We start from the raw sequence: 26,899 nt of genomic DNA, 5'->3' as shown, positions 1-26,899 counted from the left end.
GTGCGCCTGTAATCCAAGCTGCTGGGAGGCTAAGGCTGGCGGATCGCTTGAGCTCAGGGGTTCTGGGCTGCCGTGGACTATGTCGATCGGGTGTCCCTGCTAAGTTCGGTATCGATATGGTGTTCCTGGGGGAGCCCGGGACCACCAGGTCGTCTAAGGAGGGGTGAACCGGCCCAGGTCGGCGACGGAGCAGGTCAAATCCCCCGTGCCGATCAGTAGTGGGATCGCGCTTGTGAATAGACACTGCAGTGCAGCCTGAGCGATACAGCGAGACTCGGTCTTTTGTGCACAAAGCAACAATAAATGAAGTCGAAATAAAGCCTTTATTGGCCAAATTAAAAGATCCAGTCCAGCCTATGTTTGGGTCAATGACATCACGTGCATGTTCTCGTGTCCAAGTGCATTATTTCCTTTGTAAAAATAATTTGATGGATTCATGCATGTACCAATTTATTCTATAAAACCTATTTTTATTTAGAATTCAGTTTTAGTAGCCTACAGATTTAATATTTTTTTATGCTTTGTTATCTTAACCCCCTCCAAAATGTCAGGTGGTGCTACTGTCCGATCAAACTGAAATGGTGTTCATATAACATTTCTGTAGAGCTCTCTCAAATACTGGTAAAAGCTGCTAATTTCAAGAATGTTGGTACATTTTCCATGTCAAGTGGTGCAACTACAGTATGTACATACAACTATTTGGTTGTATCTTCGGACATAAAAACAGCACGAGAGAAAAAAAGACAAAAGGAAAGGAACTTTTTTTTATTTTTATTTTTTTTATTCTGTATCACACATGTGATTTAGATTGTACAAATAGACTATAGCCTAACACTGAATGATCAAATCATTTAAAAGTCTTCAGCTATAGCAAATAACACATGAATTAAACTAAGATAATTTTTATTAATAACCATACGTATTAACATTAGCCCAACTCCAATAGATTAGGAAAAATAGGCTACTCTTATTGTAGGCTGGATGGAAAACTCGGCCTAGAGCCTACACATGGTTAAACAGCTATTGTTTAATTTTGTGCATAAGCATAAATTTGAAGGAGAAGAATGTATTTTTGAAGAAAACGTACCACTTAACTTGAACAATTATAGCTTGTAAAGAGATGGCAAAATGCCTTGGTTCACACACACTCACTGCATAATAATATAATAATCGTCCCAGATTCTACTTTCATACACTAGAGGGCGCTGGGCGCACATTTGATTCAATAGCAGCGCTGATCCCCGCAGCTCTCGCCGGGTGCGGTGGCGTGCGCCTGTAATCCAAGCTGCTGGGAGGCTGAGGCTGGCGGATCGCTTGAGCTCAGGGGTTCTGGGCTGCCGTGGACTATGTCGATCGGGTGTCCCTGCTAAGTTCGGTATCGATATGGTGTTCCTGGGGGAGCCCGGGACCACCAGGTCGTCTAAGGAGGGGTGAACCGGCCCAGGTCGGCGACGGAGCAGGTCAAATCCCCCGTGCCGATCAGTAGTGGGATCGCGCTTGTGAATAGACACTGCAGTGCAGCCTGAGCGATACAGCGAGACTCGGTCTTTTGTGCACAAAGCAACAATAAATGAAATCGAAATAAAGCCTTTATTGGCCAAATTAAAAGATCCAGTCCAGCCTATGTTTGGGTCAATGACATCACGTGCATGTTCTCGTGTCCAAGTGCATTATTTCCTTTGTAAAAATAATTTGATGGATTCATGCATGTACCAATTTATTCTATAAAACCTATTTTTATTTAGAATTCAGTTTTAGTAGCCTACAGATTTAATATTTTTTATGCTTTGTTATCTTTAACCCCCTTCAAAATGTCAGGTGGTGCTACTGTCCGATCAAACTGAAATGGTGTTCATATAACATTTCTGTAGAGCTCTCTCAAATACTGGTAAAAGCTGCTAATTTCAAGAATGTTGGTACATTTTCCATGTCAAGTGGTGCAACTACAGTATGTACATACAACTATTTGGTTGTATCTTCAGACATAAAAACAGCACGAGAGAAAAAAAGACAAAAGGAAAGGAACTTTTTTTTATTTTTATATTTTTTATTCTGTATCACACATGTGATTTAGATTGTACAAATAGACTATAGCCTAACACTGAATGATCAAATCATTTAAAAGTCTTCAGCTATAGCAAATAACACATGAATTAAACTAAGATAATTTTTATTAATAACCATACGTATTAACATTAGCCCAACTCCAATAGATTAGGAAAAATAGGCTACTCTTATTGTAGGCTGGATGGAAAACTCGGCCTAGAGCCTACACATGGTTAAACAGCTATTGTTTAATTTTGTGCATAAGCATAAATTTGAAGGAGAAGAATGTATTTTTGAAGAAAACGTACCACTTAACTTGAACAATTATAGCTTGTAAAGAGATGGCAAAATGCCTTGGTTCACACACACTCACTGCATAATAATATAATAATCGTCCCAGATTCTACTTTCATACACTAGAGGGCGCTGGGCGCACATTTGATTCAATAGCAGCGCTGATCCCCGCAGCTCTCTCCGGGTGCGGTGGCGTGCGCCTGTAATCCAAGCTGCTGGGAGGCTGAGGCTGGCGGATCGCTTGAGCTCAGGGGTTCTGGGCTGCCGTGGACTATGTCGATCGGGTGTCCCTGCTAAGTTCGGTATCGATATGGTGTTCCTGGGGGAGCCCGGGACCACCAGGTCGTCTAAGGAGGGGTGAACCGGCCCAGGTCGATTTTTGCTAATTCGTACATATTTTACGAGTTACCAAATTCGTATGAATTCATACGAATGACCTACCCCTGACCCCGCCCCTAAACCTACCCATCACGTGGGTTTAGACAAATCGTACGAATTCGTACGAGTGAGGTCGTATCAATTAGTACGAATTAGCCACCTCGTAAAATTAGTACGAATTGGTCGTGAGATACCGTGCCGATCAGTAGTGGGATCGCGCTTGTGAATAGACACTGCAGTGCAGCCTGAGCGATACAGCGAGACTCGGTCTTTTGTGCACAAAGCAACAATAAATGAAATCGAAATAAAGCCTTTATTGGCCAAATTAAAAGATCCAGTCCAGCCTATGTTTGGGTCAATGACATCACGTGCATGTTCTCGTGTCCAAGTGCATTATTTCCTTTGTAAAAATAATTTGATGGATTCATGCATGTACCAATTTATTCTATAAAACCTATTTTTATTTAGAATTCAGTTTTAGTAGCCTACATATTTAATATTTTTTATGCTTTGTTATCTTAACCCCCTTCAAAATGTCAGGTGGTGCTACTGTCCGATCAAACTGAAATGGTGTTCATATAACATTTCTGTAGAGCTCTCTCAAATACTGGTAAAAGCTGCTAATTTCAAGAATGTTGGTACATTTTCCATGTCAAGTGGTGCAACTACAGTATGTACATACAACTATTTGGTTGTATCTTCAGACATAAAAACAGCACAAAAGAAAAAAAGACAAAAGGAAAGGAACTTTTTTTTATTTTTATTTTTTTTATTCTGTATCACACATGTGATTTAGATTGTACAAATAGACTATAGCCTAACACTGAATGATCAAATCATTTAAAAGTCTTCAGCTATAGCAAATAACACATTAATTAAACTAAGATAATTTTTATTAATAACCATACGTATTAACATTAGCCCAACTCCAATAGATTAGGAAAAATAGGCTACTCTTATTGTAGGCTGGATGGAAAACTCGGCCTAGAGCCTACACATGATTAAACAGCTATTGTTTAATTTTGTGCATAAGCATAAATTTGAAGGAGAAGAATGTATTTTTGAAGAAAACGTACCACTTAACTTGAACAATTATAGCTTGTAAAGAGATGGCTAAATGCCTTGGTTCACACACACTCACTGCATAATAATATAATAATCGTCCCAGATTCTACTTTCATACACTAGAGGGCGCTGGGCGCACATTTGATTCAAGAGCAGCGCTGATCCCCGCAGCTCTCGCCGGGTGCGGTGGCGTGCGCCTGTAATCCAAGCTGCTGGGAGGCTGAGGCTGGCGGATCGCTTGAGCTCAGGGGTTCTGGGCTGCCGTGGACTATGTCGATCGGGTGTCCCTGCTAAGTTCGGTATCGATATGGTGTTCCTGGGGAGCCCGGGACCACCAGGTCGTCTAAGGAGGGGTGAACCGGCCCAGGTCGGCGACGGAGCAGGTCAAATCCCCCGTGCCGATCAGTAGTGGGATCGCGCTTGTGAATAGACACTGCAGTGCAGCCTGAGCGATACAGCGAGACTCGGTCTTTTGTGCACAAAGCAACAATAAATGAAATCGAAATAAAGCCTTTATTGGCCAAATTAAAAGATCCAGTCCAGCCTATGTTTGGGTCAATGACATCACGTGCATGTTCTCGTGTCCAAGTGCATTATTTCCTTTGTAAAAATAATTGGATGGATTCATGCATGTACCAATTTATTCTATAAAACCTATTTTTATTTAGAATTCAGTTTTAGTAGCCTACAGATTTAATATTTTTTTATGCTTTGTTATCTTAACCCCCTCCAAAATGTCAGGTGGTGCTACTGTCCGATCAAACTGAAATGGTGTTCATATAACATTTCTGTAGAGCTCTCTCAAATACTGGTAAAAGCTGCTAATTTCAAGAATGTTGGTACATTTTCCATGTCAAGTGGTGCAACTACAGTATGTACATACAACTATTTGGTTGTATCTTCAGACATAAAAACAGCACGAGAGAAAAAAAGACAAAAGGAAAGGAACTTTTTTTTATTTTTATTTTTTTTATTCTGTATCACACATGTGATTTAGATTGTACAAATAGACTATAGCCTAACACTGAATGATCAAATCATTTAAAAGTCTTCAGCTATAGCAAATAACACATGAATTAAACTAAGATAATTTTTATTAATAACCATACGTATTAACATTAGCCCAACTCCAATAGATTAGGAAAAATAGGCTACTCTTATTGTAGGCTGGATGGAAAACTCGGCCTAGAGCCTACACATGGTTAAACAGCTATTGTTTAATTTTGTGCATAAGCATATATTTGAAGGAGAAGAATGTATTTTTGAAGAAAACGTACCACTTAACTTGAACAATTATAGCTTGTAAAGAGATGGCAAAATGCCTTGGTTCACACACACTCACTGCATAATAATATAATAATCGTCCCAGATTCTACTTTCATACACTAGAGGGCGCTGGGCGCACATTTGATTCAATAGCAGCGCTGATCCCCGCAGCTCTCGCCGGGTGCGGTGGCGTGCGCCTGTAATCCAAGCTGCTGGGAGGCTAAGGCTGGCGGATCGCTTGAGCTCAGGGGTTCTGGGCTGCCGTGGACTATGTCGATCGGGTGTCCCTGCTAAGTTCGGTATCGATATGGTGTTCCTGGGGGAGCCCGGGACCACCAGGTCGTCTAAGGAGGGGTGAACCGGCCCAGGTCGGCGACGGAGCAGTTCAAATCCCCCGTGCCGATCAGTAGTGGGATCGCGCTTGTGAATAGACACTGCAGTGCAGCCTGAGCGATACAGCGAGACTCGGTCTTTTGTGCACAAAGCAACAATAAATGAAATCGAAATAAAGCCTTTATTGGCCAAATTAAAAGATCCAGTCCAGCCTATGTTTGGGTCAATGACATCACGTGCATGTTCTCGTGTCCAAGTGCATTATTTCCTTTGTAAAAATAATTTGATGGATTCATGCATGTACCAATTTATTCTATAAAACCTATTTTTATTTAGAATTCAGTTTTAGTAGCCTACAGATTTAATATTTTTTTATGCTTTGTTATCTTAACCCCCTCCAAAATGTCAGGTGGTGCTACTGTCCGATCAAACTGAAATGGTGTTCATATAACATTTCTGTAGAGCTCTCTCAAATACTGGTAAAAGCTGCTAATTTCAAGAATGTTGGTACATTTTCCATGTCAAGTGGTGCAACTACAGTATGTACATACAACTATTTGGTTGTATCTTCGGACATAAAAACAGCACGAGAGAAAAAAAGACAAAAGGAAAGGAACTTTTTTTTATTTTTATTTTTTTTTATTCTGTATCACACATGTGATTTAGATTGTACAAATAGACTATAGCCTAACACTGAATGATCAAATCATTTAAAAGTCTTCAGCTATAGCAAATAACACATGAATTAAACTAAGATAATTTTTATTAATAACCATACGTATTAACATTAGCCCAACTCCAATAGATTAGGAAAAATAGGCTACTCTTATTGTAGGCTGGATGGAAAACTCGGCCTAGAGCCTACACATGGTTAAACAGCTATTGTTTAATTTTGTGCATAAGCATAAATTTGAAGGAGAAGAATGTATTTTTGAAGAAAACGTACCACTTAACTTGAACAATTATAGCTTGTAAAGAGATGGCTAAATGCCTTGGTTCACACACACTCACTGCATAATAATATAATAATCGTCCCAGATTCTACTTTCATACACTAGAGGGCGCTGGGCGCACATTTGATTCAAGAGCAGCGCTGATCCCCGCGGCTCTCGCCGGGTGCGGTGGCGTGCGCCTGTAATCCAAGCTGCTGGGAGGCTGAGGCTGGCGGATCGCTTGAGCTCAGGGGTTCTGGGCTGCCGTGGACTATGTCGATCGGGTGTCCCTGCTAAGTTCGGTATCGATATGGTGTTCCTGGGGGAGCCCGGGACCACCAGGTCGTCTAAGGAGGGGTGAACCGGCCCAGGTCGGCGACGGAGCAGGTCAAATCCCCCGTGCCGATCAGTAGTGGGATCGCGCTTGTGAATAGACACTGCAGTGCAGCCTGAGCGATACAGCGAGACTCGGTCTTTTGTGCACAAAGCAACAATAAATGAAGTCGAAATAAAGCCTTTATTGGCCAAATTAAAAGATCCAGTCCAGCCTCTGTTTGGGTCAATGACATCACGTGCATGTTCTCGTGTCCAAGTGCATTATTTCCTTTGTAAAAATAATTTGATGGATTCATGCATGTACCAATTTATTCTATAAAACCTATTTTTATTTAGAATTCAGTTTTAGTAGCCTACAGATTTAATATTTTTTTATGCTTTGTTATCTTAACCCCCTCCAAAATGTCAGGTGGTGCTACTGTCCGATCAAACTGAAATGGTGTTCATATAACATTTCTGTAGAGCTCTCTCAAATACTGGTAAAAGCTGCTAATTTCAAGAATGTTGGTACATTTTCCATGTCAGGTGGTGCAACTACAGTATGTACATACAACTATTTGGTTGTATCTTCGGACATAAAAACAGCACGAGAGAAAAAAAGACAAAAGGAAAGGAACTTTTTTTTATTTTTATTTTTTTTATTCTGTATCACACATGTGATTTAGATTGTACAAATAGACTATAGCCTAACACTGAATGATCAAATCATTTAAAAGTCTTCAGCTATAGCAAATAACACATGAATTAAACTAAGATAATTTTTATTAATAACCATACGTATTAACATTAGCCCAACTCCAATAGATTAGGAAAAATAGGCTACTCTTATTGTAGGCTGGATGGAAAACTCGGCCTAGAGCCTACACATGGTTAAACAGCTATTGTTTAATTTTGTGCATAAGCATATATTTGAAGGAGAAGAATGTATTTTGAAGAAAACGTACCACTTAACTTGAACAATTATAGCTTGTAAAGAGATGTCAAAATGCCTTGGTTCACACACACTCACTGCATAATAATATAATAATCGTCCCAGATTCTACTTTCATACACTAGAGGGCGCTGGGCGCACATTTGATTCAATAGCAGCGCTGATCCCCGCAGCTCTCCCCGGGTGCGGTGGCGTGCGCCTGTAATCCAAGCTGCTGGGAGGCTAAGGCTGGCGGATCGCTTGAGCTCAGGGGTTCTGGGCTGCCGTGGACTATGTCGATCGGGTGTCCCTGCTAAGTTCGGTATCGATATGGTGTTCCTGGGGGAGCCCGGGACCACCAGGTCGTCTAAGGAGGGGTGAACCGGCCCAGGTCGGCGACGGAGCAGGTCAAATCCCCCGTGCCGATCAGTAGTGGGATCGCGCTTGTGAATAGACACTGCAGTGCAGCCTGAGCGATACAGCGAGACTCGGTCTTTTGTGCACAAAGCAACAATAAATGAAGTCGAAATAAAGCCTTTATTGGCCAAATTAAAAGATCCAGTCCAGCCTATGTTTGGGTCAATGACATCACGTGCATGTTCTCGTGTCCAAGTGCATTATTTCCTTTGTAAAAATAATTTGATGGATTCATGCATGTACCAATTTATTCTATAAAACCTATTTTTATTTAGAATTCAGTTTTAGTAGCCTACAGATTTAATATTTTTTTATGCTTTGTTATCTTAACCCCCTCCAAAATGTCAGGTGGTGCTACTGTCCGATCAAACTGAAATGGTGTTCATATAACATTTCTGTAGAGCTCTCTCAAATACTGGTAAAAGCTGCTAATTTCAAGAATGTTGGTACATTTTCCATGTCAAGTGGTGCAACTACAGTATGTACATACAACTATTTGGTTGTATCTTCGGACATAAAAACAGCACGAGAGAAAAAAAGACAAAAGGAAAGGAACTTTTTTTTATTTTTATTTTTTTTATTCTGTATCACACATGTGATTTAGATTGTACAAATAGACTATAGCCTAACACTGAATGATCAAATCATTTAAAAGTCTTCAGCTATAGCAAATAACACATGAATTAAACTAAGATAATTTTTATTAATAACCATACGTATTAACATTAGCCCAACTCCAATAGATTAGGAAAAATAGGCTACTCTTATTGTAGGCTGGATGGAAAACTCGGCCTAGAGCCTACACATGGTTAAACAGCTATTGTTTAATTTTGTGCATAAGCATATATTTGAAGGAGAAGAATGTATTTTTGAAGAAAACGTACCACTTAACTTGAACAATTATAGCTTGTAAAGAGATGGCTAAATGCCTTGGTTCACACACACTCACTGCATAATAATATAATAATCGTCCCAGATTCTACTTTCATACACTAGAGGGCGCTGGGCGCACATTTGATTCAAGAGCAGCGCTGATCCCCGCAGCTCTCGCCGGGTGCGGTGGCGTGCGCCTGTAATCCAAGCTGCTGGGAGGCTGAGGCTGGCGGATCGCTTGAGCTCAGGGGTTCTGGGCTGCCGTGGACTATGTCGATCGGGTGTCCCTGCTAAGTTCGGTATCGATATGGTGTTCCTGGGGGAGCCCGGGACCACCAGGTCGTCTAAGGAGGGGTGAACCGGCCCAGGTCGGCGACGGAGCAGGTCAAATCCCCCGTGCCGATCAGTAGTGGGATCGCGCTTGTGAATAGACACTGCAGTGCAGCCTGAGCGATACAGCGAGACTCGGTCTTTTGTGCACAAAGCAACAATAAATGAAGTCGAAATAAAGCCTTTATTGGCCAAATTAAAAGATCCAGTCCAGCCTATGTTTGGGTCAATGACATCACGTGCATGTTCTCGTGTCCAAGTGCATTATTTCCTTTGTAAAAATAATTTGATGGATTCATGCATGTACCAATTTATTCTATAAAACCTATTTTTATTTAGAATTCAGTTTTAGTAGCCTACAGATTTAATATTTTTTTATGCTTTGTTATCTTAACCCCCTCCAAAATGTCAGGTGGTGCTACTGTCCGATCAAACTGAAATGGTGTTCATATAACATTTCTGTAGAGCTCTCTCAAATACTGGTAAAAGCTGCTAATTTCAAGAATGTTGGTACATTTTCCATGTCAGGTGGTGCAACTACAGTATGTACATACAACTATTTGGTTGTATCTTCGGACATAAAAACAGCACGAGAGAAAAAAAGACAAAAGGAAAGGAACTTTTTTTTATTTTTATTTTTTTTATTCTGTATCACACATGTGATTTAGATTGTACAAATAGACTATAGCCTAACACTGAATGATCAAATCATTTAAAAGTCTTCAGCTATAGCAAATAACACATGAATTAAACTAAGATAATTTTTATTAATAACCATACGTATTAACATTAGCCCAACTCCAATAGATTAGGAAAAATAGGCTACTCTTATTGTAGGCTGGATGGAAAACTCGGCCTAGAGCCTACACATGGTTAAACAGCTATTGTTTAATTTTGTGCATAAGCATAAATTTGAAGGAGAAGAATGTATTTTTGAAGAAAACGTACCACTTAACTTGAACAATTATAGCTTTTAAAGAGATGTCAAAATGCCTTGGTTCACACACACTCACTGCATAATAATATAATAATCGTCCCAGATTCTACTTTCATACACTAGAGGGCGCTGGGCGCACATTTGATTCAATAGCAGCGCTGATCCCCGCAGCTCTCGCCGGGTGCGGTGGCGTGCGCCTGTAATCCAAGCTGCTGGGAGGCTGAGGCTGGCGGATCGCTTGAGCTCAGGGGTTCTGGGCTGCCGTGGACTATGTCGATCGGGTGTCCCTGCTAAGTTCGGTATCGATATGGTGTTCCTGGGGGAGCCCGGGACCACCAGGTCGTCTAAGGAGGGGTGAACCGGCCCAGGTCGGCGACGGAGCAGGTCAAATCCCCCGTGCCGATCAGTAGTGGGATCGCGCTTGTGAATAGACACTGCAGTGCAGCCTGAGCGATACAGCGAGACTCGGTCTTTTGTGCACAAAGCAACAATAAATGAAGTCGAAATAAAGCCTTTATTGGCCAAATTAAAAGATCCAGTCCAGCCTCTGTTTGGGTCAATGACATCACGTGCATGTCCAAGTGCATTATTTCCTTTTAAAATAATTTGATGGATTCATGACATCAATTTGTATATCAACATAAGTCAAGAATACACCTCTGCGAATGTAAAAAGAATCACCATACTTCCCTATGCAGTTGATTCATTAGGCTACATTAAGAATTGCAAGCTACAAGTTTTCTGAAATGTAACACGTTATGTTTAAATATACATTCTAGTTTCAAATGGGAGTTTGTATATCTCGTTTCATCTCTCCATAAATCAGAAAATATTTGTTATAAGTTTTATTTGTTTATTTTTCACAATTTATTTTAATCAGGTCAAACTTCAGGATAATAGAAACTAAAGTTTGGTGTATGTAAATGCTACGGAAGTAGAGATTTCTGACTCAGAGTATAAGAAAAAAATAATTGTGAGAAAAAAGCTATTATTATAGCTATTATAAAAAGCTATTACTATTAAAAGTGAAGTATTATTATTCTAATTAATCTACATAATCTCAAGATGGTGTTTTATTATTGATTTATTCCATTCAGTGAATAATGTAAAACAGAAACTAAAATACGGAATTTTAAACATCATGAAATATGACTCCCAATATCAGTTGTAAAAGCCCCTTTAAATAAAAGTTAAATGGTTTCTTAAACATAGTCAAAATTGACTTTTTCTAGATGCCCAAACTTTCTGTTTTAACAGGACATAAAACAGGACAGAAAAATGCTTCTCAACTGGTCTTTAATAGTGAATTGCAAGACTGTCGATACAGAATGTTTAATACAGTTGCATTAAAACATTGTTTGCATTTAATGTTGTTCATATGACTTGTTTGCATCTGACTACTGCGTCGACTGGCGTAGTACACACATACACCTCACCTGAAAGGGAGAGAAAACAAGATATTAATAAATGACATACAACCTGACCCAATCCATATAAAGATATATAAAGAGATTTTAATTACCCTTTCCTTGAATTCTAGGGGGGAAAAAAGATTAGTTCATTAGTGGTCATTTCAGAAAAGAAAAGAAAAATGCATCATGCAACACCCATTTTCCCAACCTTGTTTCGTTCAGTTGTTTGAAATAAAAAGATGAACTTACCCTTGAATGCCCTGATTCTCCAGGAGGCACCTGTAAGTGGCGATCTCCTGCTCCAGACGGCTCTTGATGTCCAGCAGCAGATCATAGTCTCTGCCCTGCTGCTCAATGCCAGAGCGCACCTGACAAAGCTCTGCCTCGTATGTGTTGATATGTTTCTGGAAACCTGCTAGAATATCGCTGTACCTAGCCTCTGTGTCCAACAGTGAGCACTCCAGTGCTCCTCTCTGTTCATGTGGGTGATGAGAAGGGGCAGAAAGAAAAGGGATTAGATAATTCCTCCTCATTTATACCTCACAAAAGTCTCTTTAAGGCAGGCCAGTTTACTTGAGGGGGCCATAAAAAGACCAAAATACAACTAAACAAATGTATGCTAGTGTGTGATCCTCAGTGGTTTAGTGTAAATTAACAATGTAGGCACGTTAATGATGCCTACAGTGCTTTAAAATAATTTTAAGTCTTGTAGTGTATTCCAGCCTTAAAGTTCAAATCATACAAAATATTATATTGTTCAGGCTAGTTTAGCTAATGTGCAAGTGCATTCAAATATATACAGAGGATTTTCTCACCATGCTGATCTGAGACTGTAGCTCGATCTCCAGACACTGCAAGGTACGCCGCAAATCTGAGATCTGTGACTGAGAGCTTTCTAGACATTCTGTGTGGCAGGCCACGTCTTTGCACAGTTGTGCTGTCTTGAAGACAGTAAGAAACACACACACACATCATGAAAACTTGTAATTCTGTCATACTGTACTGTTTACTGTTTTCAGTAATCACCTAGAGGAATCGAAGAGACAAAGGTTGAAGTCTCACCTTCTCTTTAAACCAGCACTCCTGATCTCTGCGGTGTTTGTCTATGATGGCCTCGTAATGACAACGGATTTCGTCCAAAACCTTGTTCAGGTCTTGCTGAGGAGCAGCATCCACTTCCACACACACTTTTGTGTTCATCAACTGACACATTAGTGCTGCCACATCCTGTAACCACACATGGCTCATGCATCAGGTCTTGACTAACTCATTTACAAGGCTTCTGAATTTTCATTTAAGGAAGGAATTTCCATTGCAAGTCCTTTCTAAGCACACTTTGCTCATGGCCCAAATTTACAAGACCATTTATAGTTAATTTGCTAAAGGCAAACTAACCTCCTGGTGGTTCTTCCTCAAACATGCTAGATCTTCCTGCAGAGTCTCGATCTGCATCTCCAGGTCGGCCTTTCTCAGGGTCGTCTGATCCAGCAAGCGACGCAGGTTGGCGATGTCAGCTTCCACAGACTGCCGCATTACTAACTCGTGCTCAAATCTGATTGGTGGAGGGGCAGGATGGGCAATAAACTGACCAATCATGTTTTAATTATAGCCAGTATGATCTTTTAAGATGCTAAAGCTCCCGATATGGTTACAGAGGAATATAATTTAAGCAAACTCACTTCATCCTGAAGTCATCAGCAGCCAGTTTAGAGTTGTCGATCTGCAGCAGGATGTTGGCGTTGTTGATGGCAGCAGCTCCAATCTATCAATGCAGAATATTGATATAAAATATATTTATGCATACTTAAAAATGTTACAAGTTGTACATCATTTCATCCTTTATGAAAGTACAAATGTGTACCTTTTCCTTCAGGCATTCAATGGTGTTCCAGTAGGCGCTGTAGTCCCTCTGGCAGATCGGCCCCTTATTCTCATAGTACTCGCGGATCTGCCTCTCCAGAGCGGCATTGGCAGCCTCCAGGGAGCGCACCTTCTCAAGGTAGCATGCCAGACGATCATTCAGGCTCTGCATGGTGGTCTTCTCATTCAGCTGGAAGTAGTCACAGTTCCCAACCATGATTCCGTATCCTCCACTGTTCAGTCTGCCATAACGTCCTCCACCAATTTTGCAGGGCAGATCTGGGAAGCAACCAACACGCCGATAACCGGATGAAGCGATGCGAGTGCTTCCTCCAAAACCACAGCCATACACACTGTAGGCTTTGGGTGCACAAGTAGTTATTGTACCACAGCTAATTGGAGTAATTATGGATTTTGAGGTCATGGTCTTGGGACCGTGGCAGGATAACGTACGGAAAGAGCACGACATGGTGGATGGATATGGAGATGAGATGAACCCAGAGAGGACACTGAAGAAATCTGTTAGACTGTCCTGATGAGGATGGCACCTTTGAGCCCGGCTCTGACCTCTTATATAGAAATGGAGATCCAGGGCGGTTCCTGTACTTTGTCGATGGGAGGGGAGGTAGGGTGTGTTTTGAAGTGGTTTGTGCCAGTTTAACGCCCATTGTTAGTTAAGAGCACAAAAAAAAAAAAAAAGAGTTAGGCAATTTAAGGTTATGCAAGAATAGTGACTATATGACACAAATCTTGATCTATAAACTTATTCCACACTTGATGTTGTCAGTAAAGTTTTGTGGGAATTAAATGCCATTTCTGGACATTTGTTGTCCATTTAAAATGATTTCTCTCCTTTAATTTAATCTTTTTCTCCCAGTGTTATAGGTGTGTGTTTGAGCTTATAAAGGCAAATGGCCTGTCCTGCTAAAACAATTGGGCTACTTTAGCCTTAGAAAATAAGGATGGAAAGGTTAAAAGTTTACTGTCGCTTAGCAATTATCATGCACAGATCAGTGTTGATCTGTGCATGAATGCCACCAAGTCATAGTTTTATGTAACAGCAGCGACTGCATGTGACCAAAATTGGTCTGCCTGTTTCTTTTCTTCAGTGTAAAATAAAAGAGATTAAAACCTCTCTGAGAGAAAAATAGTCACAAATGTTTACAGAAAATAATTAACACAAAAAGGTTGAGAATAAACGTTGTTTTAAATCTTTGTTGTGTTCATTATTATCTTTTATTTTATTGTGTTTTCCCCTGTTTTTTGAATGATTGAGTAATGAGTCGAATAATTATGTCAGGTGTAATGGATCATGCTGATATAAATTGTAACTTGCTGTGTACTTGTTGCTTTTCTGACGAAGACCTTCGGGTCGAAACGTTGCATATTTTAATACATTGTTTTTACGGGAGTGGCAGTATGCCCATTTTTGTGACTTTTTTAACCACAAATTTACCAAACTACAAAATGGTTATGACATGCCATGAGATTGCTGAAATTTCAGCTAAATTATTGGATGCCGCAGTTGGTTTCACTGAGAGAATCACAGATTTTGTCGAGATATTATCAAATGCACAAAATGGAATATATCACAGCAAATACAACTGTGAACACAATTTCAGTTCACCATCAAGCAGTCATGTTGCATTTTAACCATTATGTATGCCATTGCAATAGTAAATCTTTATTTTTAGACAAAATAATATATTTTCATAGCTTTTGGAGCTGGTGTATCATGGGTAAAGTCTCAAATGGCTTGTAGGGCAGAGCGAATATGTGGAACTCTTCCCTGCCCCAGTACTGGTCATATAATTAGAAGATCATCAAAAAGTTAAATTCCATTCAAAAAGTGAGACTTGTATATAATATTCATTCATTGCACAGACTGATATATTTCTAATGTTTATTTCTTTTAATTTTGATAATTATAAGTGACATCTAAGGAAAATCCCAAATTCAGTATCTCAGAAAAGTAGAATATTATGAAAAGGTTTAATATTGAAGAAAATTACTTAAGACCAATACAAAAAAAAAGGATTTTTAGAAATCCTGGCCAACTCTTCTGCATTGTTGGGTCTGGCATATCGCATCTTCCTCTTCACAATACCCCACAGAGTTTCTATGGGGTTAAGGTCAGGCAAGTTTGCTGGCCAATTAATAACAGGAATACCATGGTCCTTAAACCAGGTACTGGTTGCTTTGGCACTGTGTGCATGTGCCAAGTCCTGTTGGAAAATTAAATCAGCATCTCCATAAAGTTGGTCAGAGGCAGGAAGCATGAAGTACTCTAAAACGTCCTGCTATACGGCTGCTTTGACCTTGGACCTCAGAAAGCACAGTGGACCAACACCAGCAGATAACATGACACCCCAAACCATCACTGACTGTGGAAACTTTACACTGGAACTCAAGGAACGTGGATTTTGTGCCTCTCCTCTCTTCCTCCAGACTCTGGGACCCTGATTTCCAAAGGAAATGCAAATTTGACTTTTATCAGAGAACATAACTTTGGACCACTCAGCAGTCAATTTTTTTGTCTTTAGCCCAGGTGACACGCTTCTGACGCTGTCTACTGTTCAAGAGGGGCTTGACACAAGGAATGCGACAGCTGAAACCCATGTCCTTCATACGTCTGTGCGTAGTGGTTCTTGAAGCACTGACTCTAGCTGCAGTCCACTCTTTGTGAATCTCTCCCACATTTTTGAATAGATTTTGTTTCACAATCCTCTCCAGGGTGTGGTTATCCCTTTTGCTTGGACACTTTTTTCTCTCACATCTTTTCCTTCCCTTCACCTCTATTAATATGTTTGGACACAGAGCTCTGTGAACAGCTAGCCTTTTTTGCAGTGACATTTTAAGTCTTGCCCTCCCTGTGCAAGGTGTCAATGGTCGTCTTTTGGACAACTGTCAACTCAGCAGTCTTCCCCATGATTGTGTAGCCTACAGAACTAGACTGAGAGACCATTTAAAGCCTTTGTAGGTGTTTTGAGTTCATTAGCTGATTAGAGTGTGGCACCAGGTGTCTTCAATATTGAACCTTTTCACAATATTCTACTTTTCTGAGATACTGAATTTGGGATTTTCATTAGTTGTCAGTTATAATTATCAAAATTAAAATAAATAATAATTTGAAATATATCAGAGTGTAATGAATAAATATAATATACAAGTTTCAATTTTTGAATGGAATTAGTAAAATAAATCAACTTTCTGATGATGTTCTAATTATTTGACCAGCACCTGTACAGCAGTGTGACCCTGGACCAAAATATAACTAGTGTTGTAGAAAGTTACTTTGAAAAGTATTGCATTACAATATTGCGTTAATCCCTTAAAAAAGTAACTAAATGCATTACTTAGTACATTTTTAGGAAGAGTAATGTGTTACGTTGCATTTGCATTACTTTTATCAACTGGGTTGGGCTTTCTAACAAAAGTTTTATTTTGGGGCAAATGTAACACTCTTACTTAAGCAATAAAAACACAAAATGGAAAGTAATTTTTGCTTATGGTGAAACTAAATAATTGAAGGTCAGCAGCAAGTACATTGGTAAATAAAGTGATGTTAAATACATAATTTTTTTATTTAGCATATTTAATAAGAAGTTTGCATAGTGTTCTAATTTAGTATTTCACTGTTTTTATTAATTATGAGGGACACTGAATCTTTTTTTGTGCATACCATTGCCCACTTCTGATTTTCCTCAACATTGGGACAAGAGAGATTATCAGTAAATAAATCTGAAAACAAAGTAACTTGCGTTACCCATTTGAAAACTCAAATATTTTTTTGTACATTTTAAAAGTAGTTTGTTACTTAAAGTTACTTGAAAAAGTAATCCGATTACATAACTCTAGTAACTTGTAATGTTTTACCTCCAACACTGATCATAAGGGTCAACTGTTTTTAAATTGAGACTTATATATCTGAATAAATAAGCTTTCCATTTATGTATGCTTTGTTATAAAAATGCTTGTCCGAGATTTGAAAATCTGGAGTCTGAGGGTGCAATAAAATCTAAATATTGAGAAAATTGCCTTTTAAGTTGTCCGAAATTTTCATGGAACATGATCTTTACTTAATATCCTAATGATTTTTGGCATAAAATAAAAATGTATAATTTTGACCCATACAATGTATTGTTGGCCGTGCGACTTCTAACTAGTTTTGTGGCCCAGGGTCACATATGTGAATTAAGTGAAGTTCACTATATGTAATTTCAGGAAGAGTGAACCCCTCTAATCTTTCAATTAATTGCCAAAGCATATAACCACCCACCTTTGTCTGGCATCAGCTGTTTTGGCATCCCTCCGACTCCCCAACTCCACAAACATAAATAACAGCATCCCATTTAACATACTCCTCTTCCTAGCACTAGTAGTCCCTGGGGAGCAAATCTAAGCTTGAGTTTAAGATGTTTCCCCAAGCCCCTCCACTGCGGACAGCAAGCTAAATACGCTTAAACTTATTAGCTTAAAGAGTGGGTAAACAACCTCATGAAACATGGAACAATGTCCTTCATCATCACAGTATGCTAAGGCCTATCTGGTTTAGGGGAAACATAAATATGCTGATTGAGCATATTTGAGCATTTGAACAAAACCGATATAGTTTTGTTTATTTGCTTCACAGGAGATGTGTGCTTCCCCCTTACTATTCTAATCAATATCTACTTTTGTTTGTTAGGATTTTTTAGAGATTAAACTAAATTCCCAACCTGATCTTTTGGATTCTAAATGGTTATGTCAAATACTATGTATTCCAATCAGGTCAATTGCTTTTTGTTTCCATTCTTTGTTCAAAATAGCAGTGTAAGCTTTAAGCTCTGGCTATTTTCTGAAGTGTGAAGTTGTATGATTTCACCCCACCTTTCGCTCTCTGCAATTGAAATAGCACTTACTAATAAGTGGACTATACCCTTTTAAAATGTCTGACCTGTCTAGTCAAGTACCTGCTTTTATTTGGCTATAGAAATGGCCTGTGACTGTTGAGAAAATGACAGCCTCACCCATGTCTTGAATTAAGCTGTGACTGAGTGTACTTTAATGATAATAGTTTTGAATATTATAATTGATAACTCATTACTCATTAGGTTGTTAGGAGTCCTTATGTCTCTCTTTAATTTAGTTTATTTTGTGCTGGTTAATAGTACAGATTAATATCAAAGATTGTATTGGTGCTATAACACACCCTGATAGTGAGCTGGTTGAAACTACTGTCAGAATAAACTGTCAACATTGACACAGTTTAGGAAGAAGTTGTATATTTCTAAACTACTTTTATTTCTAGCAGATAAATATGAAAATATGATATAAACATTTGAGACATACAGTTGTGGCCAAAATGTTTAGAACACCTGACAGATCAGATTAAATGAATGTATGTGTGTACTGCAAAATATGTTTGTATGTTTTTCAGGAGATCTTATTCTCCTGCCAGGCTGTTGTTGAAAATAAGAACTTGTTCTTAAGCAACTTGCCTGGTTGAATAAAAGAATAAATAAAGAAAAAATAAAAAAATAGACCTTTTTTGCCTCCAAAACATGATATTTCATAATATTCATGAACATTGGACTGATCCTCAAATATCAGATGAAGTTGTACTGTTTTTATCCACTTCTAACTTTAATATTTGGTGCGTCCACCTTTTGCACATTTCACTGGCATAGTGTCAATGTATTTCCTCTGAGACAGATGCTCCTCAGCCTGATGTTAGACCTCAACTGTCCATAATATTTAAATTAGTTGGCAAGTCAAGATCATGTTACAAACAGTGGTGTTAAAGGAATAGCTAAAAGTTTAATTGTGTTGTCCTGTACTTAACTATATGTTATTTCAAAGACATATGACTTTCTTTCTTCTACTGAACACAATGTAAATGCATGAGATCTTTCTTAAACAATAAAAGCAACAAAACACTATTTGAAAGTTTATTCATAATATATTTTTTGTGTGATTTCTAAGTCCAAGTATGGAGAGTTTGCTGGTTAGTTACTGTGCTGAAAGTCAATGAAGTGCATTCTAAGTGTCTTTTTTATCCAGAGGGAACCAGCTGAAGGGGACATGTGATCATATGGCACCTGCAGTGGAGTTTTGCATGAGGTCCGGTGTAGGTGGGACAGTTTTGTGGATGTTGGTCATAAAGCTCTCAAAGCTCTTCATGATGATGGGTGTGAGTGCTACAGGGTAATAATCATTAAGTTGGGTTATTGCTAAATTCTTGGGTGCAGGGGTGATTAACTTTTAATTTGAGTGATAATCAAACTTCTGTAGGAAAAATGACACAAACAGGTGTATCAAACAGGCAATTTATGGCATACAATGAAACATACAATGAAAAGTGACTGGGGCCCATCAACTCCCCAGTGATGCATGAGGTCGATTTTAGTGCATGTGTACGTGTGTTTCTCTACCTTAGTTGTTTCTGCAGTCCTGTTTCTCACAGGTCATTCCGCCCTAACATGCCATAAGTGCATGCGGTGGTTGGTCACACGGGAGTTTGAGCTTCATTTAAAAAAGGGATCGGAAGAGCGACACCTCCAGAGGAAAAGAGAGACAGACAGAACAAAGCTGTAGTCCACCATGCTGTTAAAATTGTATTAAATGTAAGATTTGAATATTTTATTTTGTGTTTGTCACCTACTCTTAAGTCCATGTCAAGTGCTGCTGAAAAAAGCAGTAACTGGCTCTGGATCAAGCATAAGGACCCCATGCAGCAAGGTAGAGACAGGTGGTATGAGGTCAGGTCAGGCTTAGGCCCGACTCAGGGAGACGGATGCCCCTGCCATGCACAGCCCATATGGCATATGGATGGTATGGCTTGAAGGGGGATATACCGTATAACATTTCATATAAGAAGCCACTAAATTACAAAAGAAGATTGAACTCTTTTTACACCTGAAAAGAGAACCACAGATTAGCTGTGTGAAAGAGCATAAAGTGAGAAAGACCCTTACCAGATACAGTGACCACAGTCTATTGATGTACTCATTCAGCAAGTGTTATGCTATGCTAATGCTGTCATTGTATCGATTAAGGTAGCATTTATTGAATTAGCTAGATAAACCAAGTTTCCACTAAAATAAGTTGAAAATTTAAAGTTAAATGTATCACTTCACTTAAATATTTAAAGTAAAGAGCAATTAAAATATATGGGCACAAAATAAAAATCTGCAAGTTCGGCTTACTTAAACTTTACATTTCTTAATTTAAAAAATTGATGTAACCGATTGCAAATTTTTGTTTTGTCAGTTGATTCGGGTTTACAGTGTGTCAATGACGGCATTCATTTAATGAGCACATCTATCAACATTCAACTTTATTCAAAATAATTAGATGAGACAGACTAACCTCATTACAATTAATCAACTACCCTGTCACGCCTGAGGTCGATTTTGGTGCATGTATGTGTAAGTGTGTAATCTGGCCTAAACAAACTACAAAAATAACATTTCATATAAGAAGCCACTAAATCACAAAAGAAGATGGAAATCTATTTACACCTGAAACGAGAGTATAAACCCACAGATTACCTGAGCTGTATGAAAGAGCATAAAGTGAGAAAGACCCTTACCAGAGACACCACAGTCTGGCCGTAGAGAAGGGACGAAGATGGCAGCCGTGAGAGCAGAGACTGTGCTCTCAAAGAGAGGTGGACACTGCGCTTCCTGCTGCACTGCAATTACTATCACAACATTAGATCGGACTATTTCACTAAATTCCAACAACTAGAACCAAATTGTATGGCATTATCAAATTCAGAAAAAATAAGTCATATTGTGAGAGAAAAATCTAGCCTGATAAAGCCTGATATAGCCTGCAAAATATGTGACAGCCTGCCACTAAGAGAGTCAGCCAGTGGATAAAACTAAAGTCAGAAATATTCTTATGTCGTCTGAATTTGTACAAGTGTACAAAGCTTTTTATTATTATTATGTTATTATTTATTTGATTGTCTTAATATTTTTTTTTTATTGCTTATGTAATGGCCAATTTTTTGGCATTACTGTAAGTTGTGCCAAAAAAGCTTGTTTGAATATTGCACCATCGATGCCGAACTGCTTTTTAAATGTTAATATTGATGTACATACAGCCAGTGTTATGCTATGCTAATGCTGTCATTGTATCGATTAAGGTAGCATTTATTGAATTAGCTAGTTAAGGCTAGCCAAGTTTCCACTAAAATAAGTTGATAATTTAAAGTTAAGTATCAGTTCACTAAAATATTTAAAGTAAAGAGCAATTAAACTTTACATTTCTTAACTTAAAAAATTGATGTAACCGATTGCAGATTTTTGTTTTGTCAGTTGATTCGGGTTTACCGTGTGTCAATGACGGCATTCATTTAATGAGCACATCTATCAACATTCAACTTTATTCAAAATAATTAGATGAGAAAGACTAATCTCATTACAATTAATGAGAACAGATGAAGATAAATTAAAGGCAATAGTTATGTGGAAAACTAGGCTACATGTGATAGTGTTATTGTTTGATTTTATGATTTTTATTGTGCAGAAAATTACTTGAAGCATGAATTTGTAAAAATGCATTTTTTAAGGAAATGTACCACACACCTTTTACACATTTGCGGCTTTTGAAAATTATTTTAGGCCTATAATAATAAAATCAATACAAATAAACCATTAATTAAGCATTTGAATTAAATATAGTCTGGTGTATAAAATTGAGAGAAAGCAAATACAAATAATAAACCTAATATTTAATATTATAAAAAATAAATATTTATTTAATATTTAATATTATATTAAACATATTTAGGCCATTTCAGCCAGCCAACACCTGACACTATTCTTCTTCACTAGCCAGTAGCCTACTCACTAATCTTTTATATTTGTGAAAACTAAATAAGTCAGAGAATGATTGATCCCAGTGCAGCTGCAGAGCAGAGGGAAGAGTTTTAACAGGACTTTATGAATAGTGGGTCTTGGAGAGACATGTTCACATTGCATATCAAGCAAGCATGTCCAAGTGCTCGCTTGCAAATATATAAAAAAAAATCTTCTATATCAAATACTCACAACGCAACCAAATACAACACAGCTCAAACAGCACAGGGGGGACGGTAAAATCGTCTGATGTGCCTTTACTTTGCTGGTGTTTTGCATGCTTTTCCTTTAGTTGCTGTGCGTTGAGCTCTCTCGGCCACCGTACCCAATTGCTGCACTTGATGTCACAGTAGGAGGAAGTCACTGTGGTTTACTGTGTTTATCTTGAAAGCAAGAGGGAAAAAAACACTAAAATGGGAAAGAGCTGTTGTGCGACTGGCTGTAAAAACAGATTCAGCAAGACATTGGATCTCTCTTTTTACAGACTGCCGAAAGCAAAAGAAAAGAGAAACAAATGGATCGCTGCAATTCGCAGAAAGAACTGGAATCCGGGCAGCGAAACGTGGATTTGCAGTTGCCATTTTGTGTCAGGTATGGGGAATTTTGGGATCACACCTCCTAGGAGTTTTGTCAGCCGAACCCCTTTTAGGCGTAAAATGTTTTCTTTAATGAAAAAAGAAGTCTAATAATGGGTGTTCTAGCTAGGAAGTTGTCAAAACGGTCAGAACGGGACAGTTTTGACACCGTTTTGGCAACTTCCTAGCTATAACTCGCATTATTAGACTTCTTTTTTCATTATGTTGTTCCAAGCACACATTAATAGGCAAAATGAAACGGTGTATTGATTGTAATGAATGGGAAACCCCATTTATGGCCATTTTACCCACATATAAATTAATTATATTATGTCTTTCACAACATAGCTGAGAATCAACAATGTTGAAAAATACATTGCCTATACATTTTTTCTGTCCTGGTGTCCACTTACATAGCATAACACGTGAATAAAATATAATTTAAAAAATAATTGTGTTTATTTCTATTCTATTAAAATGTTATGATATTTATGATTATTCTGTGTCATTCTTTAATTGCTTCTTGCTTATTTAATCCCTTTGAAAAGCAAAAGCAAAGTCTCACACGGGTGAACATAACACACAACCACACAATCTATAAAATGATTTGCATAGATGAACAATTATATGTTGTGATGTTAAAGGCACAATGTGTAGTTTTTCACCAGAGGTGGAAAAAGTAACAAAATATTGTACTCAAGTAGGCTAAAAGTAGGCTACTGTTACTTCAATGAAATTTTACTTAAGTACAAGTAAAATTACGGGTCTAAAAATGTACTCAAGTAAAAGTAAAAAGTAGCTAATTTAAAATGTACTAGTAAAAGAGTAAAAGATACTGAGTTACTGAGCAACAGTGGGGGTGGGGGACTCTCCCCTGTAGGGTTGTGATAGAATGAGATTTTCACGATGTGACAACTATCTCAGAAAACATCACGGTATTAAACAATTATTTAATAAATAAACTGTACCTTTTATTAAATTATGGTTATTATCACTAGTTAGTTAAAATTATGTTAAATAAATGAAGATGATTGGTCTTTTTTGTTGTTGTTGAACAAATGCTTTAACAAACTTAAAACCATTTGTTTGTTTTGTTTATTACAATTTCAATAAAACATGTCTAATAAACTAAATGCAATAAATCATTATGAATTAGATTAACAACTTATTTTTTATCATTAATTAATTAAAATGTTTAAGAATTATAGAGTCCCTGTATGTAGGCTAGTAGACGGAGCAGCTCATTCACAGACACAGAACAAGCAGATCATATAGTTTTGTGCTTTAATATTCACAGACCATGTCGTGATTTGATTTATTCTAGGCCTACAGCTCTACTATCGAGTTATTCATTCATCCATCAGTTTGCGTGTATTACGTGATTTCTACGTTATAATGTAAATGTAATGTAAATTTGATATCCTCCAGGACAACACCATGTTATTTTTTTCTATATGCAAAGTATTTCCATACTAGCTAGGGGTTAACGACGGCGTTTTGCTTCCACCTGGGTCTGCGTCACTGACGTCTGTCTTGTTCGTCTCCATCTGATATTTGCGCGCGTGTTCTCTCTCGCGTCCCGCCCCTGAATTCAATATAGTCGATTCTGGATCGCATTTTTTCCCTCCCCTTTGCATTAATGATTTATTTTTACTCAGTAACAGATGTGGTTTAAAATGTAGCGAAGTACGATACTTCAATCAAAATGTACTTGAGTAAAAGTAAAATTACAGATTTTTAAAAATACTTAAAAAAAGTCGAAGTAAACAGAAATGTACTCAATTACAGTAACGCGAGTAAATGTAAGTTACTTTCCACCCCCCCCCCCCCCCCCCCCCCAAAAAAAAGGAAATCAAAGGTAACAGGTTTGATGTCATTGATAGGCGACACACAGTCATCGTGTCCTGGTTAAAAAGGCTTATTTCATTCTTTGAAACTTCTGGAATAATGCAAGTACACAAGTCAACAAAATATATAACACCTTTCTAGTGGTTTTAGGATATTTTAATTTAAAAATCGTACATATTGTGCCTTTAACTTTGTTTGCCGCTGATGTAATTACCTTTTTGAAAGTTTCTGCGATCCAAAGAGCACTCACTAATATTTTTACTTAAACACATAACAGAAAACTCATGATTATTCGTGTATGCGCTGCCCATTGCCACTTAAGACAAAATATTTCAGAACACACATCAGTGGCCTCTGATTAGTTTAAAAATAGTGAAAGTCTCAAAAGCTCAGTCAGAGTGTTTAAATTTAGGCTAGTGTGACATCTGTGCTAAAGTCGTTGCCTGAGTGAAATATAACAATTTATGAGCCAGTGGCTAACAATAGAGATTATTTAGTCACCTATTAGTGAGACTTTTAGTCCAAGTGTTGATACTAGTAAACCATTTTTGTTTCTTTCAGGAAAAAAGAGTGATGATCCTCTACACCCTGACTATGTGCCAAGTTTATTCAGTTTCACCTCCACCTCTGAGCGAGTTCGTGCTGTCAACAACCTGGAAAGATATCAACGATTTCGAGAAGTTTCTGTGAAAAGACTTGTCAGTGCCAACTCGAGTAAAGAGCTAGCAGCAACAGCTCTCGTCAGCCTGCATCAAAGCACAATAAAGAAAGAGGTACAGACGGTTGAAATCCAAAACACTGCGGTCCAACAGACGTTTGAAGTCCCAGGCACTGAGGTCCAGACGGATGAGACACACAGGGACATCGCCTCTTTACATGATCAGATCAAATCATTAAACAGGGAATGTCAGTCACTAAGAGAAAAGGTTTATGGATTAGAAAGCGAGTTGAAGCTTCATATTCTCGATCCCTCACATTTTGATGACAGCAAAATAAAACATTTCACAGGACTACCCAGTTTACAGACTTTCATGCTTTTGTTCAGTTCTGTGTCATCAGCTGTTCCTTCTACTGGGAAACAGTCGCTCAAGCCTGCTCAGGAACTTCTTCTTACTCTGATGAAGCGGCACCTCAATCTGTCTGAGGATTTCTTAGGTCACCTCTTTAGTATTCATCAGTCAACGGTATCAAGAATTCTTCGACGTTGGATACATGTCCACGGATCCATTAATTCCGTAATGGAAAAATAAGACATTAAATAGCATTAAAATGTCTCAAAAATGTAACTAAACCAACAACTGAACTTTCAATCTTTGAGTCACATTTAGAACACAACCTATGCCGGATTGACTTTTCATGTTAGTTTAGTCTTTTTTGTTGTTGTTGTTGTGGTCAGAAATTGGCAGAATTTCACCTGTTTGAGATGTGAATTAAAAAACTGTTGTGAAATAAATGGAGGTCTATCTTCAGTTTTCCATCCAAATAAAAGTCCACAGGTCTAAACATAAAAGGTAAGATTAGTTAAAATTAGAAATATTTATTGTCCACATGTGGAAATTAATCTTCAATCTCAACAAAAACATATACCACAAATACATTTGACTTCACAATCCAATACAACAAACACACAAAACGTACTTAAAAAATATCGCAAGAACACACAAAACTTAAAAAAAAAAAAAAATATATATATATATATATATATATAAACGAATTACATTAAAGCCATAAATAAGATAACTAAGTCATATTACTAAATAAATAACAACCCTTAGTTACATAGTGTACATAGACCTTAATCAAAGATAATTTTTTTACTTAATAAAATAATTTCAGATGGTATAAACAATTTCTTAAAATATTTCTTGTTGCTGTGGTCTCATCTTTTTTTTAAAAATGGGGTCCAAGATAATCTTACTGGCTGTATTATTAATCTTTGTGGGCTTGCTTTTACTTCTAGCCCCTAAATACCAAGTGATGTAGTGGGAAAATACTTTTCAGCAAACTGGTATAGACCATCCCCAGGATTTCCTTACATTAAAAAAAAATCTCTGAAATGCCTTTTTATAAACATAATTTGTATGCTCAATAAAAATAAGATTACAATCTAATCCCTAGATATTTAAAGCTATGTACAATCAACATTTTGGACCCCCTAATTTGACAAATGGCCCTTCCCTACAATGAGTTCCTTAATGTGACAAAGCACTCTCCTCTCTCCGTATTCACAGGCGGTCT

At 38.0% G+C, this 26,899-nt stretch overlaps 1 protein-coding gene across 2 annotated transcripts; it reads right to left on the bottom strand.

Annotated features, from left to right (window-relative positions):
• Positions 1-11,465: 11,465 nt before the first annotated feature.
• On the bottom strand, positions 11,466-20,269 carry krt95 (keratin 95). 2 transcript variants are annotated; one of them, XM_067430923.1, is made up of 11 exons: positions 20,033-20,269; positions 19,803-19,926; positions 19,470-19,568; positions 13,391-13,989; positions 13,209-13,291; positions 12,925-13,081; positions 12,592-12,756; positions 12,345-12,470; positions 11,779-12,002; positions 11,640-11,653; positions 11,466-11,553 (listed from the first exon to the last, which is right to left on the bottom strand). In XM_067430923.1, the coding sequence occupies exons 3-11, from the start codon at positions 19,549-19,551 to the stop codon at positions 11,492-11,494; spliced, it is 1,512 nt and encodes a 503-aa protein (XP_067287024.1). In that variant the 5' UTR covers positions 19,552-19,568; positions 19,803-19,926; positions 20,033-20,269; the 3' UTR covers positions 11,466-11,491. The 2 variants fall into 2 exon arrangements, with proteins under 2 accessions (XP_067287024.1, XP_067287025.1); XM_067430924.1 differs by lacking the exon at positions 19,470-19,568.
• Between the last annotated feature and the right edge of the window lie 6,630 nt (positions 20,270-26,899).

The sequence above is a fragment of the Pseudorasbora parva genome, chromosome 22, assembly GCF_024679245.1.
Source record: "Pseudorasbora parva isolate DD20220531a chromosome 22, ASM2467924v1, whole genome shotgun sequence".
NCBI lineage: Eukaryota > Metazoa > Chordata > Actinopteri > Cypriniformes > Gobionidae > Pseudorasbora > Pseudorasbora parva.
The sequence above is the reverse complement of the archived record's forward strand: the minus strand, read 5'-3'. Positions and strand labels throughout refer to the sequence as shown.

Excerpts from the sequence above, each read along its gene's own strand:
- krt95 (XM_067430923.1), bottom strand. The coding sequence starts at position 19,551 with ATGAAGAGCTTTGAGAGCTTTATGACCAACATCCACAAAACTGTCCCA. Across the intron at positions 13,292-13,390 it reads TTGAATGCCTGAAGGAAAAG|ATTGGAGCTGCTGCCATCAA; the intron begins GTACACATTTGT and ends CTGCATTGATAG. Across the intron at positions 12,757-12,924 it reads TGAGGAAGAACCACCAGGAG|GATGTGGCAGCACTAATGTG; the intron begins GTTAGTTTGCCT and ends GTGTGGTTACAG.